At 40.8% G+C, this 16,251-nt stretch overlaps 1 protein-coding gene across 1 annotated transcript in view; it reads left to right on the top strand.

The window, feature by feature from the left end:
- eif2s2 (eukaryotic translation initiation factor 2, subunit 2 beta) overlaps nt 1-16,251 on the top strand; it is a 66,306-nt gene that overhangs the window by 30,889 nt on the left and 19,166 nt on the right. Inside the window, exons 4-6 of the mRNA XM_078236895.1 lie at nt 3,697-3,823; nt 5,656-5,756; nt 12,461-12,609. Of these exons, the coding sequence (XP_078093021.1) occupies nt 3,697-3,823; nt 5,656-5,756; nt 12,461-12,609 (377 nt within the window). The remainder of the gene's footprint in view (nt 1-3,696; nt 3,824-5,655; nt 5,757-12,460; nt 12,610-16,251) is intronic.

The raw sequence follows: 16,251 nt of genomic DNA, 5'->3' as shown, positions 1-16,251 counted from the left end.
AGTGATATACATGTTAACTGAGCCTTCAAGAGAGGGCCCCAGACTGCTCGGGATTTCCCTAGTTCAAGGCAAAGGTCAATCACCACTGATGTAGATGGGTTGAACTATGGTTTATGAGGATAGATTTCCATATGCTGTTAGTAGACATATTACCATCCTGAAATGGTTCATTTGTCTTTGGTTAAAAATCCACTTTTGTATAGATGAAGATACCTCTCTTTAATCAGGAAATTCCACATGTGAAAATATTACAGGAAATTAAGTCGAAGAGATTCTAGGAGTTGATTGGCATCCATTGTGAGTGACCATACCGACATGCAAATTAGGAGCAGGATTAGGCCATTCGACCCCTCGTGCCTTCTCTGCCAGTCAATAAGATCATGGCCAATCTCATTGGCTTATCCACCTACACCCATAAACCGTAACTTCTTGATGAAAAAGGGGAGTTGGTCTTCGATGGGGCGAATGGTCTCCTGCATGTTCGGGATTCTATGGTTTAAAGATATTCAACGACCTGCATCCATTACTCTGGAAAAGAGAATTCCAAAGACACTGGACCCTCAGAAAAGAATGTCTTATCTCCAACTTAAATTGGAGACCCCTTATTTTTAAACTGTCCCCTAGTTCTCGCCTCTCTCCCAAGGGGAAACATCCTTTCAACATCCACCCTGTCAAGTCCACTCAGGGTCTTGTATTTTTCAATAAGATATGTGGAAAAGAAATTTATTTGGAAGTGCAGAATTCTGAGAAATTTGTGTAATTTCACACTCTATGCTGGCACAATGGCCTGAATGTGTGGCAGTAACAATGGCAAAACTATGAGTATTCAGTGTTGTTACTCCTCTGACACTGACAGTAGTGTCTGAATTAGAAATCATAGAATCATAGAAACCCTACAGTGCAGAAGGAGGCCATTCGGCCCATCGAGTCTGCACCGACCACAATCCCAACCAGGCCGTACCCCCACATATTTACCCGCTAATCCCTCTAACCTACGCATCTCAGGGGCAATTTTAACCAGGCCAATCAACCTAACCCGCACATCTTTGGACTGTGGGAGGAAACCGGAGCACCCGGAGGAAACCCACGCAAACACGAGGAGAATGTGCAAACTCCACACAGACAGTGACCCAAGCTGGGAATCGAACTCGGGACCCTGGAGCTGTGAAGCAGCAGTGCTAACCACTGTGCTACCGTGCCGCCCTACATGTATGCAGTTACTTTTCCAGAGTGTGCACTGTTGAGCAGCCCCAACACCCTATTAACTGTAATCAATGGGAAATAGTTGAATGTCCACTCTTAAATGTTCTTAGTCTTGCTGTAAGCACACACATACAAAGGTTGATTGAGGTTTAACTGGATTTTGTATGGCATGCTAAGTTAATATTTACTGCTCAACAGTCCTGAAATAATTGTTTTGTATATGTTGTTGCAATTAGTTGGAGACTCGTAACTCTTTGTTTAAAGTTTGAAATCCCAGTTACCCAATGTGAGAATAAAGCCACAAAATTCCACAGTTTTGAACAGAATAATCTTTACGACGCAAAGTCACCAAAGTGGAGCAGTTTACAATATCTTATGTTCAGAATTAACATGAAGTAAATATGAGGCAAGCTGTGGTCAAACACATCATGCTGCACGTTAAATTGCAGATGTGACCAAGACAGATCCCACGGGTTTCTACATATATAAATTATGCCAAATGGCGATTTCCTATGCTGCAACCGTCCTATAATTCTATGTTTAAATTTTGCTGCTTTCGTTTCCAGCTAAATTTCATATGCGTCTTGCAACCATCTATTTCCGTAACAGTGGAGGTTAAAATGAAGGACGTCAGAGGCTGTTTGCTCAAATTGGGATCTCTTTGGATGTCTGGCGATCCCCATCTTGGCACCAGGAAAGGGGAAATACTGCCATACAGATTGTTAGATCAATGGCAGCTTTCATTGAGGTCCGTAGTGAGCACAGTCACTTTGCCACTGACTGCAAAATCCAGATCTATCTCTTTCTCCTCTGTGTCCAACTGGTCAACTTTATTGATGAAATAATAAATAATGTAGGGAATTAGATGAACAGGTGAGATAAAACACTCCTCTAAGTTGAGTTTCACTTCAGTGTGGCTGCTTCAGAGAAACTGGTAGGTGCAACCTAAAGTACTGCAGATGCTGGAAATCTGAAATAACAGTAAATGCTGAAAGCACTGAGAAGGGCAGGCAACATCTGTGGAAAGGTCATCAACATGAAATGTTAACTATTTCTCTCCACATATGCTGAGTGTTGCTATTTTTTGTTGTCATTTGGAATGTTAATGTGTTGTTTTCACCTAGTCAATTGAGTCAAAATCAGTTGCTATAAACTCCCACTAAAATGTCATTTTCTTTCCCTTCAAGACCTGAATTGTTCAGTTTGTTTTGTTGTTTGCATGTCTGACTCTAACCTTCTGAAGGTGCCAAAAGGCACTGATTGTTGAGAGATTTTAGCTCACTTGGAGCCCACCCATTTAACAGGTGAAATCAGAGCCTGTAGTGCCAGGTAAGTGTATTCATTATCAGAAAGATTAGTAAAAGCTGGGCTTTTTAGATTGGGAAGGAAATGGCTTAAGGGGACCTTGTAGATTTATGAGGGATTAAAGGCAAATCTAGAACATTTCTTCAAATTTAATTCATGGCAGTAGGGTAAAGGGATGCAGGTTAAGATTGTCATATTTAGGAGTTGATGTATGAAGTTCTTTAAAGTATGATCAACAGATGGGATAAATGCCTGGCTGTGATGGTTAAGGCAAAACACAAATCATTTCAAAAAACAGTTGAGTGAAGTGTTTGCTGTGCGGCAACAGACCTTATAGAAATCTGGAATGTTCTGTGCGTTGGAATAAACAGATCACTCAGCTTCGTGAAAGAACAGTGTTCTTTAAAATGTTAGCTGCATATGGCTTTAAAAATGTAGCACTCGAGTTTGTAGCTGCCTGTTAGAAAGAAATTTAGAGAGAGCATTGCTTTGTTGAAGGGTTTTGTTTCTGAAAGAGTATGAAATAGGCTGAGAACAATGGCCTTCATCACCCATTTTGAAATGGCTTTGTAAGGGTTACCATGTATGAAGTCAGTTGATAGAGATTGCACATCCATAGTGGAATTTGCCCTCTTTTTAAGAAATGAGTGTTCTAGTGTGAAGTGAACATTTCATGTTAGGATTCTTTTCTGGGGTTGAGGTTTGTGACACAGAAGTAAGCTTTATTCTGCATCCAGATTTGATTTGACTTGCACCATTTTCACTTTTGTCTGTACGTTGTTTGGTCCCCTCTTACTATTCCCAGATCAAAAGAGTGCGTAACAGGATTACTTATGGCTCTCCAAGTGTGCCAACTAGTAGCATGGTCTCTAGAGAGACCAGGTGGGTTGCCATCTAGTGTTTCTCCTTTCCCCACCTCTTCAGTAACAACTGGCTACTCCTGGCACCCAATTGTTTGTGCGAGTGCACACTGTTTAACTTGTTTTCATAATGCTCTGCCTTTTGAATATAATGTTCTAGTTGCATGCAGGGCCATTGTGCAACAGGCACATATTGCTTACAGGTGTTTTCAAAACTACTTTAACCTTGTAAACACTGAAAGAAAGCTGATCAAAGCTGTTTTAACCAGTGTTGATTTTCTCATCAGTTGTGAAAAGTGTGTCATTTACAGGAGTTTTGGTGTTGCAGATTGATGGTGAAGTGACTGAGCAGGGAGAGGGTGATGACGATGCCTTTGACGTGAGCATGATGAAGAAGAAGAAACCAAAACCTGTAACCTTCATGGATGAGGAGTTGAACGAAAGGACAGATGACCGTGAGTATTTCATTCAGAAGCCGACTATCTTTGGTTTTCTCCGACTAAAGATGTGCATGTTAGCTGGATTGGCTATGCTAAATGCCCATTAGTGTCCCAAGATGTATAGGTTACGTGGATTCACTGGTAAATGTGTGGGGTTAAAGAGATGGGGCGGGGGAGAAAGCCTGGGTGTAAGATACTGTCAGAGATTTGGTGCAGACTCGATGGGCTGAATGGCCTCCCTCTGCACTGTAGGGATTCTATGACACTGAGGACATTTGGTGAAGTGTAATTGTGCGAGATCAGAATGGCTAGGAGGAATGGTGGGTAAACAGCCCAGCTTCCTTGGAATTTTCCAGGGGGTGTTGGGGGGCAGTGAAGGAGTGGTTTACTTTGAACAGAAAGGGCTGAGGTCATCCACGGAGCACTGACACTCTAAACCTAGTGTGTGAGAGATTGCTGATTGTCTTTATGTTGGTTATACTGGAAGACTAGGGTGAAAATAGGTATCAGATTTCCCCATCTCCCTTTTAAAAAGAGCCTCATTAGCGCAGTAGGCAGTGTGTCAGTCTCTCAATCTGAAGGTTGAGAGTTTGAGCCTCACGTAGGGCCCTGGCTTTTAAAAAGTGATATTGTATGCATAGTTTGCTTCTATTTTATGAATTATTTTTAATGTTGTCAAATCATTGTGTTGCGAAATTGTTGACAGCATGTGAAGTAGTAATATGTCTGTATTTATGGAATGCAGTTTTGGAGATCAAAGTAAATCTGTGCAGTTGTCATCTCTGATTCCTTGAGGGTATCTCATGAGACTTCTAAGGACAAACTGACTTAATTCTTTGAAGGATATAAAAGGAGAAAAATGATGTACGTAAAATTATTTTAGGATGCTGAGAATTGGAGTAACAGATTTAAAATGTTGCTAGTAAATTTATTTTTGGGTTGTCTGACAGGTTTTTCATATAATGTTTACAGCTATGTGTCTTGTTTGAATCCGCAGCTCCACATGTGGTTTGAAGCACACAGCTGCCTTGCAATGTTGTGCCATAAGGAAGTTTATTGCTTTAAATTTTGAGAATCTAGTAAACCGTTCCTTTTAGTTTGGTTCCCTCTTCATTCGAGGAGAAAGGTGGACTTTCCGCTACACACAGGTTTGCGGACGCTTTCTGGGCCTTCTTCCCGTGGCCACCCTTTGTCTGATGGTGACCGCCAGCTGATTACATCAACCATGCAAGGCATCACAAACAGAGTTGCATTTCAGCTTAATATTCACTCCCATGCATAAATTACAGAGAATGTTACAGTAAGCACCCAGGTCTATGTTACTATTTATGCCACACATGACCCCCCTCCCACCATGCTTCATCAAAATCTCCATCAGTTATCGCTTAAGAATTGGGAACAGAAAATGTGTTTCACTTTTTTTTCCCATCCCCTCGAGCCCAGAAATATTGACTAGTATTCCGCTGCTGTCTAAGCTCTGATTATCTAGCTTAGCATAGCAGTGGAGTGAAACTGGATGTATATGGAAGCTGACTTTCAGCATGACATCTGCTGCAATGAGAGCAATGCTATTCTGCCTGGTGTGACAAATCATAAGTGAGAAAGTAGTTTCAAACAATTTACTGGTTTACAAATGTACAGAAATAAAATACATTATACATATGCATAAAATAAAATGTATGTGCCAAAATGAGAATTTACCTCCTGATGACTTTGCCCAGATTTGGGGGATTTGCAAACGCTTTTACCATTTTGTAGGTTATTCATTTGTATAAACATGGATGAGGATGTAAGATATGAGTACATAAAGCTGCAGTTATGCTGCTTGATATTATTTGTTTTTGCAGAACTTGATGATGATGAAGGCAAAAGAGATGATGGCATCACTTTTTCCACTCAGAGTGGCCCGGCTTGGGCAGGATCCGAACGAGACTACACTTACGATGAGGTAAAAATGCAAATTGCCCATTTGTGTATTGATGCATGTTCATACATTGTTGTTTTCCTCACTTCTCGCCCATCTCTCTCTGTCTTGCACCCTCTCCAGTTCCTACAATTTGTGAAATGAAGAATACAAAGACATATTTATAACAAGGAGCAGAAGTAGGCCTTTCAGCCCCTTGAGCCTGCACTGCCATTTAATAAGATCATGGCTGACCTCAGACCTGCATCCTGCCCATCTCTAATAACCTATCATCCGCTTGCTTACCAAGAATCTATGTACCTCTGCCTTAAAATTACTCGAAGATTCTGCTGCCACCGCCTTTTGAGGAAGAGTTTGAAAGACTCATTGCCTCTCAGAAAAAATGTCACCATCTGTTTGAAATGGGCAATCCCAGCCCCTAGTGACCCCTAGTTCTAGATTCTTCCACAAGAGGAAACATCCTCTCCACATCCACCCTATCAGGATCTTAAAGATTTTGATCAAGTTTCTTCTTTCTTCTAAACTGCAGCAGATACAAGCCTAGCTTGTCCAACCTTTCCTCATAAGACAACCCAGCCATTCCAAGTGTTAGTCTGGTAAACCTTCTCTGAACTACTTCCAACACAGTTACATCTTCCTTAAATAAGGTGACCAATGCTGTACACAGTACTTCAAATGTGGCCTCACTGGTGCCCAATAGCCTCCCTATTTTAGTGTTCATTTTCCCATGCAATAAATGATAACATTATATTAGCTTTCCTAATTACATGCTATGCCTGCACACTAGCTTTTTCTGATTCATGCACTAAAACACCCAGATCCCTCTGCATCTCAGCTCTGCAAGCTCCCACCATCCTACTGAAATGATCAATTTCAGATTTTCCCACATTATACTCCATTTGTTAGATCTTTGCCCACTCGATGTATTTACATAATTCTGTCCTCACAACTTACTTTCCTACCTATTCTTGTGTCAGCAAATTTGGCAACAATCTGATCCATCCTTATCCAAGTCATTTCATAAAATCCCTACAGCACAGAAGGAGGCCGTTTGGCCCATCAAGCCTGTACCGATCACAATCCCACCCAGGCCGTGTTCTTGTAACCCCACGCATTTATCCTGCTAATCCCCTGACATGGGGCAATTTAGCATAGCCAATGCACCTAACCCGCACATCTTTGGACTGTGGGAGGAAACCAGAGCACCCGGAGGAAACCCATGCAGACACGGGGAGAACGTGCAAACTCCACACAGACAGTGGCCCAAGCCGATAATTGAACCAGGGACCCCGGTGCCGCGAGGCATCAGTGCTAGCCAATGTGCCGCCCAATTTATATAAATTGTAAACAGTTGAGGCCCCAGCATTGATGCCTGTGGCACACCACTCATTCCATCTCTGCTTCCTGTTCGCTAGTTAATCTGTCCATGTCAATATGTTACCCCTATACCATGAGCTTGTCATTTTCCGTAGTAACCTTTGATGTGACACTTTATCGAATGCCTTCTGGAAATCCTAAGTACAGTACATCTCCTTTTCAATAAGTTGGTTAACCATGATTTCTCATGCATAAAACCATGTTTACTCTCCATGATTACCTTGAACCAAGTGCCCTGCTTTCGTTTTAATAATAGCTTCTAACGTTTTCCCTATGGCAGATGTTAAGCTAACTGACCTGTAGTTTCTTGTTTTCTATCTCCCTCTTTGAATAATGGAGTTACCGTTGCTATTTTTCAATCTAAGGGGATCTTCCCCAAATCTAAGGAGTTTCAGAAGATTGAAACCATCAAGTGTCTCACTAACCGCTTCTTTTAAGACCCTAGGACTTGGGCACTTGTCAGCCTGCAGCTGCAACAGTTTATTTACTCAGTATGCTTGTAATTTTCCTGAGGTCCTCCTTTCCTTCTATTTCCAGATTTAAAGCTGCACCTAGGATGTTACTTGTATCCTCTGTATTGAGGACTGATGCAAAATACCTGTTCAATTCATCTCCTGTTTGCTTGTTTTTCATTATCAATTCTCCAGGCTAACTTTCTATATAAACTGATGTTCACATTGCTAACTCATTTATTTTTAAAGTATTTACAGAAACCCTTACTCTTTTTATATTCCTGGTTAGATTCCTCTCATACTCTTAATTTTTCCATCCTTATTAATCTTAAGTCATTTTTGCTGTTCTATTCAGTTCAGCCTTCTGACCGTCCACCTATATGCAATTATATGCTTTTTCTAAGTCTGAATCTTTCTTTAACCTTTCTAGTTAACCCTGGATGGTGTGTCCGTCCCTTGGACTTTCTCTTATTTGCGTATTCTGAAATATCCCATTAAATGTTTGCCACTGCATCTCTATTGACCTATCCCTTAAGCTAATTGGCCAGTTCACTTCAGCCAACTCTGCTTCATGCTCTCATAATTGCCCTTATTTCAATTTAAAAACGGTCTCAGATCCACTCCACTCTCCCTCAAGCTGAATATAAAAATCGTCAGTCATTGTGGTTGCTGCTATCTTAGGGGTGCCTTCATTAAGATCATTAATCCCATCTCGTTGCACAGTACCAGGCCTGGTATAGCCTGTTCAATGGTTGACTCCAAAACAGGCTGTAGTAAGAACTAGCACGAAAACATTCAATGAACTCATCTAGGCTACCTTTGCCCACCTGACTTTTCCAGTCTATAGGTAGATTAAAACCTACTACTTCCATTGTTGTGCCTTTCTGACAGGTTTCCATTACTTCTTCCTTCATGTTCCACCCTACCATGTAGTTACTGTAAGAGGGCCTGAACATAACTTGAAGTGACTTACTTGCCTTTACCATTTCTCATCTCCACCCAAACTGATTTCCTGAACTTGAGTCATCCCTCTCTATTGTGCTGATACCATCAAAAAATAACAGAACCATCCCTCCACCTTTTTCCTCACTTTCTGTCCTCAAATATCCAGTAGCCTTTAATATGCAAGTCCCAATCCATGTCTTCCTGCAGTCATACCTCTGTAATGGCCATTTATTTCTGTGTGCTCTCAGTTCAACTGCTTTATTTCAAATGCTTCATGCATTCAGATACAGAACCTTTAGTTTTATACTTTAATTATTTTTAGCCTCTGGTCTCATCTGTTGACTGTTTTAGATTTTTACACTCTACCCCTTCCTGTCATAGTTTGTTTTTCATTTCCTGGAATAATACCTTTGTCTTTTGCTTTGCATCTTCCCAAATTTGACCTCTTGCCCCACTACTTAAAGCCCTCTCTTTTTCCTGAGTTATAGGGCTCTTAAAAACATCGGTCCCAGTATGTTTCAGGTACAGATCCCACTTTCTCCAGTACTAATGCCAGTGACCTATGAACTGTAACCCACTTCTCCCACACCAGTCTATGCATTCAGCTTTCTAATCCGATTTGTCCTATGCCAATTTGCACATGGCACAGGTGATATTCCAGAGATTATAATTTGGTCAGTGACAGGGACAGGAGAATGTGACTGCACGAGGCAGGTAAGCAAGGGATGTGATCGCCTCCTGCAATGAAGTGTCCATGTACCCCCCCCCGGTCATGCTGCTGCCCCCCCCAGGTCACCCTGGTATCCAGCTGCTCCCACATCCTGAAATCGCAGCACCTCATCTGCCCTGTCGTCTCCAATATGTGTTAATTAATTGTTGCTAATTAATATAGTCTATACCTCCCAATAGGTTTTGGAACTGCCAGGAAACCTAATACAGATAAAACAATACAGTGCTTACAATACTGATAAAACTTAAAGCTTATAATACCAGTTACTGATTTACCTGCTCATCTGCACCAATATAGAAATCAAATGATAAAATAATAGAATCCTACAGTCCAGAAGAAGACCATTTAGCCCATTGAGCCTGCATCAGCTCTGACAGAGCATCTTACCCAGGCCCTATCCCTTTACCCCACTAATCTCCTTGACCTGCATGGCCAATCAACCTAAGCTGCACATCTTTTGATACGGGGCGAGCATGCAAAGTCCACACAGACAGTTGCCCAAGGCCGGAATTGAAAACGGATCCCTGGCGCTGTGAGGCAACCGTGCTAACCACTGCCACCCTAACATGACTTGCTGACTGGTTGTTCTTTATCCCTACCAAACTATTTTGTTGGCTATACCAACCTCAAATAAATGGACTAAATTGATAAGAAAAGCATTTGCAAATACTGTAACTTCAGGACCCTCCCTATAGAAACTGAAAACAAGTCAATAATGTTGATCAATTTTACTGGAGGTTGAAAAAGAGCAGAACAAAAAGCGCACCCTCTCCTCTCACTGCGCTCCCCTCACTGCGCTCCCCTCACTGCGCTCCCCTCACTGCGCTCCCCTCACTGAGCTCCCCACTCAGCACATTTTGCTACTAGCCGTAAACCTTGGCTAAAGCCACTTTTTGCCCCCATGCAAAATCTCACTTTGAAACATTCGCAACTAACCTGGTCTCTGTCTCACTCAGGCCAAAGTCTCTTCTCACTGACCATGCATCTCTTAATGATTTCCCCAGCAAGGGCCCATTACAGGCATTGTTGAGTAGTTGGGGTTTTATTCCTGGGTTTGTTTGTTTTTGCTGCAGAAGGCTTGACTCTTCCATCAACTTGTATTTCCAGGCAATCTCCCATTCCTGTCCTGAATTGCACTACACAGCTGAGCTTGTGTTAATCAATTCAGTGATGCGAGTATCAAACAAAAATATTTGTTCCATCAAAGTAATGTCAAGAACCATGCCACCTCACTCTTGTAGTCCTCTTGGCAGACTTTTACCATGGTCACTAACTGAAACCACATTGGAAAGAATCTCCAGTGACAGTCCTGTGGTTGACTGGTGTTGACCTCACTGTCCTCCCATTTCCAGGGCACTGTTCCTCCTACCTCTATTTGTGAGGCATGCCAACACATCACAGCAATGTTTTTTTTCTACTAGGTTCACTGTACCCGCTCGGACATATTGCAGAATTTCATCATTAACATTTACTTGTTAATTGTTGCAGATGTGTCTTGTTTGATCCCGTAGCTGTCCTTTTTAATTAGATACACTAATAGAAAGAGAATGTAATGCCTTTTATGTGTTATTACGTATGCTGTGTACTATGCCATTATTTTCCAACAATTGTGTCAGCCTCAGTATTAGCAGCACTGTGATATTTCTCTGTTCTCATACCAATTGGTAACAGTTCTGAGCTTTTGCCATTCCCCAATTATTCCAGACTGAATTCAGTCCATGTTACAGAACCAGAAGCAATGAATTCAGGGCACTTTCCAGACCTCTGACTGGTTTGTTCTTAATAGCTGATACTCCTAAAGGAAGGATTAACAACAATCTTGACATATGATTCAAATATTGTAGCAATTGTAGTCATTGAGCAATGGCTGTGCCCTACTTTATGCTCAACTATTCAGTGTCTTTATGTTATATGTGAATGAGCAGCATGGACAAGTTGGGCCGAAGCGCTTGTTTCCATACTGTAAACCTCTGACTCTATCTATGAACATAGGCTGAGAAATATACATTATTATCACTATCACTTTCTCTGTTCCCAGGCAATGAACTAGACCACCACTTATTTTTGTCTATCATCTCAGCTGTGATAGCCTTGGTGTTGCTGTTTTATTTCAGACCTTCAGAAATGCTTTTTAAAAATTTTTCTTCAATTGTTGCTGTACTTGTCCAGTTAGGTCAAGTAAACAGTGTAACATCCTGTGACACTTGCTGCAATTTTTCACACTTGCTGCTGTGATGTGGTTTCTTGCCTGACTGGCACAAAAACATCCAAAAGCAATTTACAATGCAGCAATAAATCTCTCGCCCTAACCAATGGTTCTCAACTGACTTACAAAACAAGCAAAAATTTATAAAAGGAGCCTATATGTACATGGCATCTTATTTGCAAAAACAAAATAACTTGTGTTTTTAAAAAGTGATTTCTAATGTACAGCTTGTTTCAGTATTGAGTTGGCCAGTTTTTAAACAATGCTGCCAATACAATTCATGTGGCCTAAACATTTGGTCAAAAGGAGAAAACCTGGATGCTATTTCAGGAGTTAGAATTTCTTTGCCATATGCAGCCAATAGTTTTATGTCATTCAATCTTGCATCCATAAATAATATAACTGAAGACAGCTTGACTGTTTTATTGAAGAATTTGTCATATATATGTGTCCTCAGCAGGAGTGCACTGTAGGTGGAAGGGAGTTCACACTGTGCAATGATTAAAATGTTTCTTCACAAGGCTTTTGCTGGTATTTCAGTAGACTGTCCCTCAATTTGCCATAATCTGCAAAATGTATGTATTATGAAAAATCTTCTGTTTCAACAGTTTCTATCAGGTTATTCCACTTTTAAGCTTATGTAAGCTCTTGATTTGGCACTTGCAGCAGCCTGACTTGGCTCCAGTCAAGCAATCCGCCTGTAAATACCTCTTCCCCCCTCCCCCGCCGGCCCGTGTCTTGTCTTGATTGTCCATACTGGGGTCGACCAGTAAAATAAATTTTTTAAAATATATGTTAATTCCCTGCAGTCAAGAGCTAGAGAAATCAAAATATACAGCTCTTTCTATCCCTTGCATAAAATAAACTTCCATTTATGTAATAGGGCCTCCTTTGCTGGTGTAAGTTTTCAGTTCACACTTATTGTTCTCTTGCCAATTGGTTATCTTGTATGCTTGTGTCCAGAAGTCAGGACATGCTAATTGGTTTAATATGAATTGTTTCATTTCTTGTTCTTTAGTTGCTGACTCGTGTATTTAATATAATGAGGGAGAAAAATCCTGATATGGTAGCGGGAGAGAAGCGAAAGTTTGTTATGAAACCACCACAGGTGGTCAGAGTAGGAACCAAGAAGACATCGTTTGTGAATTTCACAGATATCTGTAAACTGTAAGTTCCCTGCATTGCTTTCTCAGAGCTGTATTTCATTATAGATTTCCAGTGATAATTTCTTCATAACTATTTCCTCTTTCCCTCTGATCAACATCAACCCAAATCTGAAGTTTGCTTGTTACAGGCAGTCCTTGGCTTGCGACACAATTAGTTCCTAAAATCCATGTTGTAGTATCATAAGTTGGAACCGATTTTTCCATAGCAGCAATGGTACAAATGGGGAATTGGTTCCTGAACCCAGGCCAGAAATCCCTCCTGGGGTGCCTGATGGTATTAAATGCCCTCCACTCTTGCCCTGTCCAGTTGCTGAGACGACTGTTGATACTTGCACTCCTCAATTAGTGAGAGATATAATGAAGCAATTTGATCAGTTGTCTATTTAATCTTCTGCAAGTCTGAATGCTTATTAAATGCAACATGTGTATAAATGTGTTAAAATCACGACGGTTATACGAAAGAAATTTAACAGAACACACTCAATAAATGAAGGCCATTCGACCTATCTAATCATACAGATGGGCAACACAACGTCAATGCGCACATCAGAATGTGCTTTTAGATTCCTTTGTAGTGATGGTATTTTATCCTTCTCTCTGTGATGAAAATGGATGCAGATTTTTCATTTAACATACCTGACATTTTCTTTATACTTTGAAGTATCACCTGCTCCTGTCTCTCATTCCCCCTACTTATTACTCTTTCTCGATATAAGTATAAAACCTGTTTGCTTTCATATTTGTTGCAAATTTTTGAAGCGTGCTTTCTTGCACTTCTTTCTTTGTAGCCTCTTGTTGCTTCTTGCAGCTCTCCCACTCTGTTATCTTTCTGTTACCTCTTGCACCAATTCTGATTTCCGTCGGCATCTTTTAGCCTCTTTCCTTGCTTGTAGTTGTTTAACTCAGTGTGTATAGCTTCTGCCTTTTCGGCATATATAACAGCTTTGTATTGCATCAATACTACTTTTGAATACTTCCCACATATTGAAAGCCTGTGGCATATGTAGGAATACGTTATGAGAAAACTCAGGATATATTGATAAAATCCTTAAAGTATATCGCAAATATTTCAACCCTACGAGTGAAGTGGTATCAAAGTTTCAGCATCATAATGAATTGTCAGCGAGAACATTTAACACTATCATGGCCAATTTTCAATGCAGTAAGAAGTCTCACAACACCAGGTTAAAGTCCAACAGGTTTATTTGGTAGCAAATACCATAAGCTTTCGGAGCACTGCTCCTTCGTCAGATGGAGTGGAATGCACAGTTCATTTATTTATCCTTGAAGGTACTGCACAGAGCTGTTCCAAGTTACTGTGTGGCCATGCACTAGTGCAGCTAAGTGGGAACATTACAGACACAGATATACCATGTACAATTTGTCTTTACATGGAAAGATCAAAGGTTTTAATGGCATGGGATTTGTTCCCAGCATAACTGGAGGCAATGATGGTGCTTATAATGCGATGGGGATATAGCATGAAGTTAGATTGTTTTGATTTTAGCACCATCTTCAAATTAATCTCCAAATAACGTTGATTTGTATACACTGTGAGGTATAATGATGCAGCTCCATGGATTGGGATTTCCATCAAGTGGAAATTGCATCTGCTTTTCAGACTCCATACAAACAAAGCCCTGATTCACATGATTTGTATCATATGCCACTATTGATTCACCTGAATTTTATCAGGTGTAACATGATATAACTCATCAATTAGTGTGTTTTAAAAGCCTGAGGGCTCTATAGACTATGGCATCAAGCAATCTGTATTATAGTCCTTGCAAGCGAACACTGGGTGCATTTTGTTCTGTCACAGCCTTTGTGAAATCATAGATTGCTCTCTCTCAAATTCCAGGATATGAATGTTGCTGGCAAGGTTGACAGTTATTACCCATCTCTAGCTACCCTTTAAAGTTGTGTGAACTGTTGCAGTTAGTGTAGTTTTTGTTACACTGGTTGGGACCCAGTAGTGATGAAGAAACAATTGATGTCCCAAGCCTGGATGTTGTGCAACTTGGGGCTGGAGTTCCCATGCAGGTGATGCCCTCCTAGGTAATAGAGGGAGGTCTGGGAGGTGCCTCTGCTCCTCAAATATCATTTTCAATTTTTCCCCTCTTTGGAGGCAGCCTTTTGATTTGATTTATTATTGTCAAGTGTATTAGTATACATTGAAAAGTATCATCTGTACCGCCTTACAGGACTACAGTACCATTGCTGCCTTTCAGTCCTCAGCAGAGAATTCTACATCTCTGAACTTCGAAACTGAATGTCAGCAGGCTGTGAGACAGTCAAACTAACCAGTCGCCATGCAAAGCAAATGCATCTGTGCTTTGCAAAAGCAGTTGCTCTTTTGCCCCCTCTTCCTTAGCTCCAAAGTATTGTGAGCTCAATTACTGTTCTAACTAAAATCAACTGTTAGCACAACCAAGGGATACAAATCTGGGGTCCTCCGGTCTCCATTTTATGTCAAGTGCTTTAACAGTTAATTTCAAAGAAAGCATTTGGTAGCTGGCTGTCCTTGTATTTGTGCATCCCACTCTCTCTCTCTGCTTGATTTATGCTGTTAACCCTGTTGCTGTTCAGAGCCCTGCATTCCCCTTTCTGTTTAGATATCACACAGGTCCTCTTTCTTTGCCTTTTCTTTTTAGTGCTTTGATTGTGGAAGGGCTTCTGTCTTCATCTGCTGCCTCTCCTCTTTGATTTTGTAGCTAATAAAAAATGAAGGACAGATCTGCTCAGAAATATGTAATGGCTCGAGAATGTTCTGGCTGTATGGGACGTGAGCCTTACAGCAATTTACATGGTAGTAATTCAGCCAAGTGTGCCTCGTAAACTGTTTTAAAGCAGCTGGAACTTTTCTAAACCACGGCAGAATCTCTGCATTGAAATGCTGAATTAGACTTATTACCATGTGTTAGTTACAACATTTTGTTTTCTTTAAAATGTCTACTTTACTTGCCTGTTTTATTGCAATTCCTAAGATTCCTCTTTGTTTATTAAAGTTGTATCTTGGGGAGCATCACCAGATATTTTGGCTTGGCGAAAGCAATGTTTTTTTAAAGTTTGGCAAGAAGACATTGCATTTACATTTAAAGCATCTTTCTCAGCCTCCCAAGACCACTGCAATCAATAAATTATTTTGAAGTTTTGTCATTGTTGATGTGGGCCAGCATGGCAACAAGTTCATAAGCGATATAGCTCCAAGCCAAGTTACAACACTGGATGACGTAGTCAACAAGCGAGTTTCTCTCCAATATGACGTGAAACCAGTTGTAAACAGTGCTCAAGAAATAGCTGTGGCTCATGCAGAGCATGAGCACTGGCATGGATTTGTTGGACCATTTGGCCTGTGACTGCTGCAAATGCTATGTTTAAAACTTACCCAAAGCTTACATATCTAAATGTATTGAGAATGTGCCTATGTCTCCCCAGAACTGAGCCTGTGTATGTGCAAAATAAGCATGTGAGCAAACTTTGTTTTGGCAGGAGATTTGAAAGCTGAGCAAAGCAATATAAGCAATATACAGCTTGGTGGCCACCTACACATACTCAGATAAAAGCAAAATACTGCAGATGCTGGAATCTGAAACCAAAACACAAAATGCTGGAAAATCTCAGCAACTCTGACAGCATCTGT

Source organism: Mustelus asterias, chromosome 20 (genome assembly GCF_964213995.1).
Source record: "Mustelus asterias chromosome 20, sMusAst1.hap1.1, whole genome shotgun sequence".
NCBI classification, from domain to species: Eukaryota; Metazoa; Chordata; class Chondrichthyes; order Carcharhiniformes; family Triakidae; genus Mustelus; species Mustelus asterias.
Note: the sequence above shows the minus strand (reverse complement) of the source record. Positions and strands in the feature narration are given on the sequence as shown.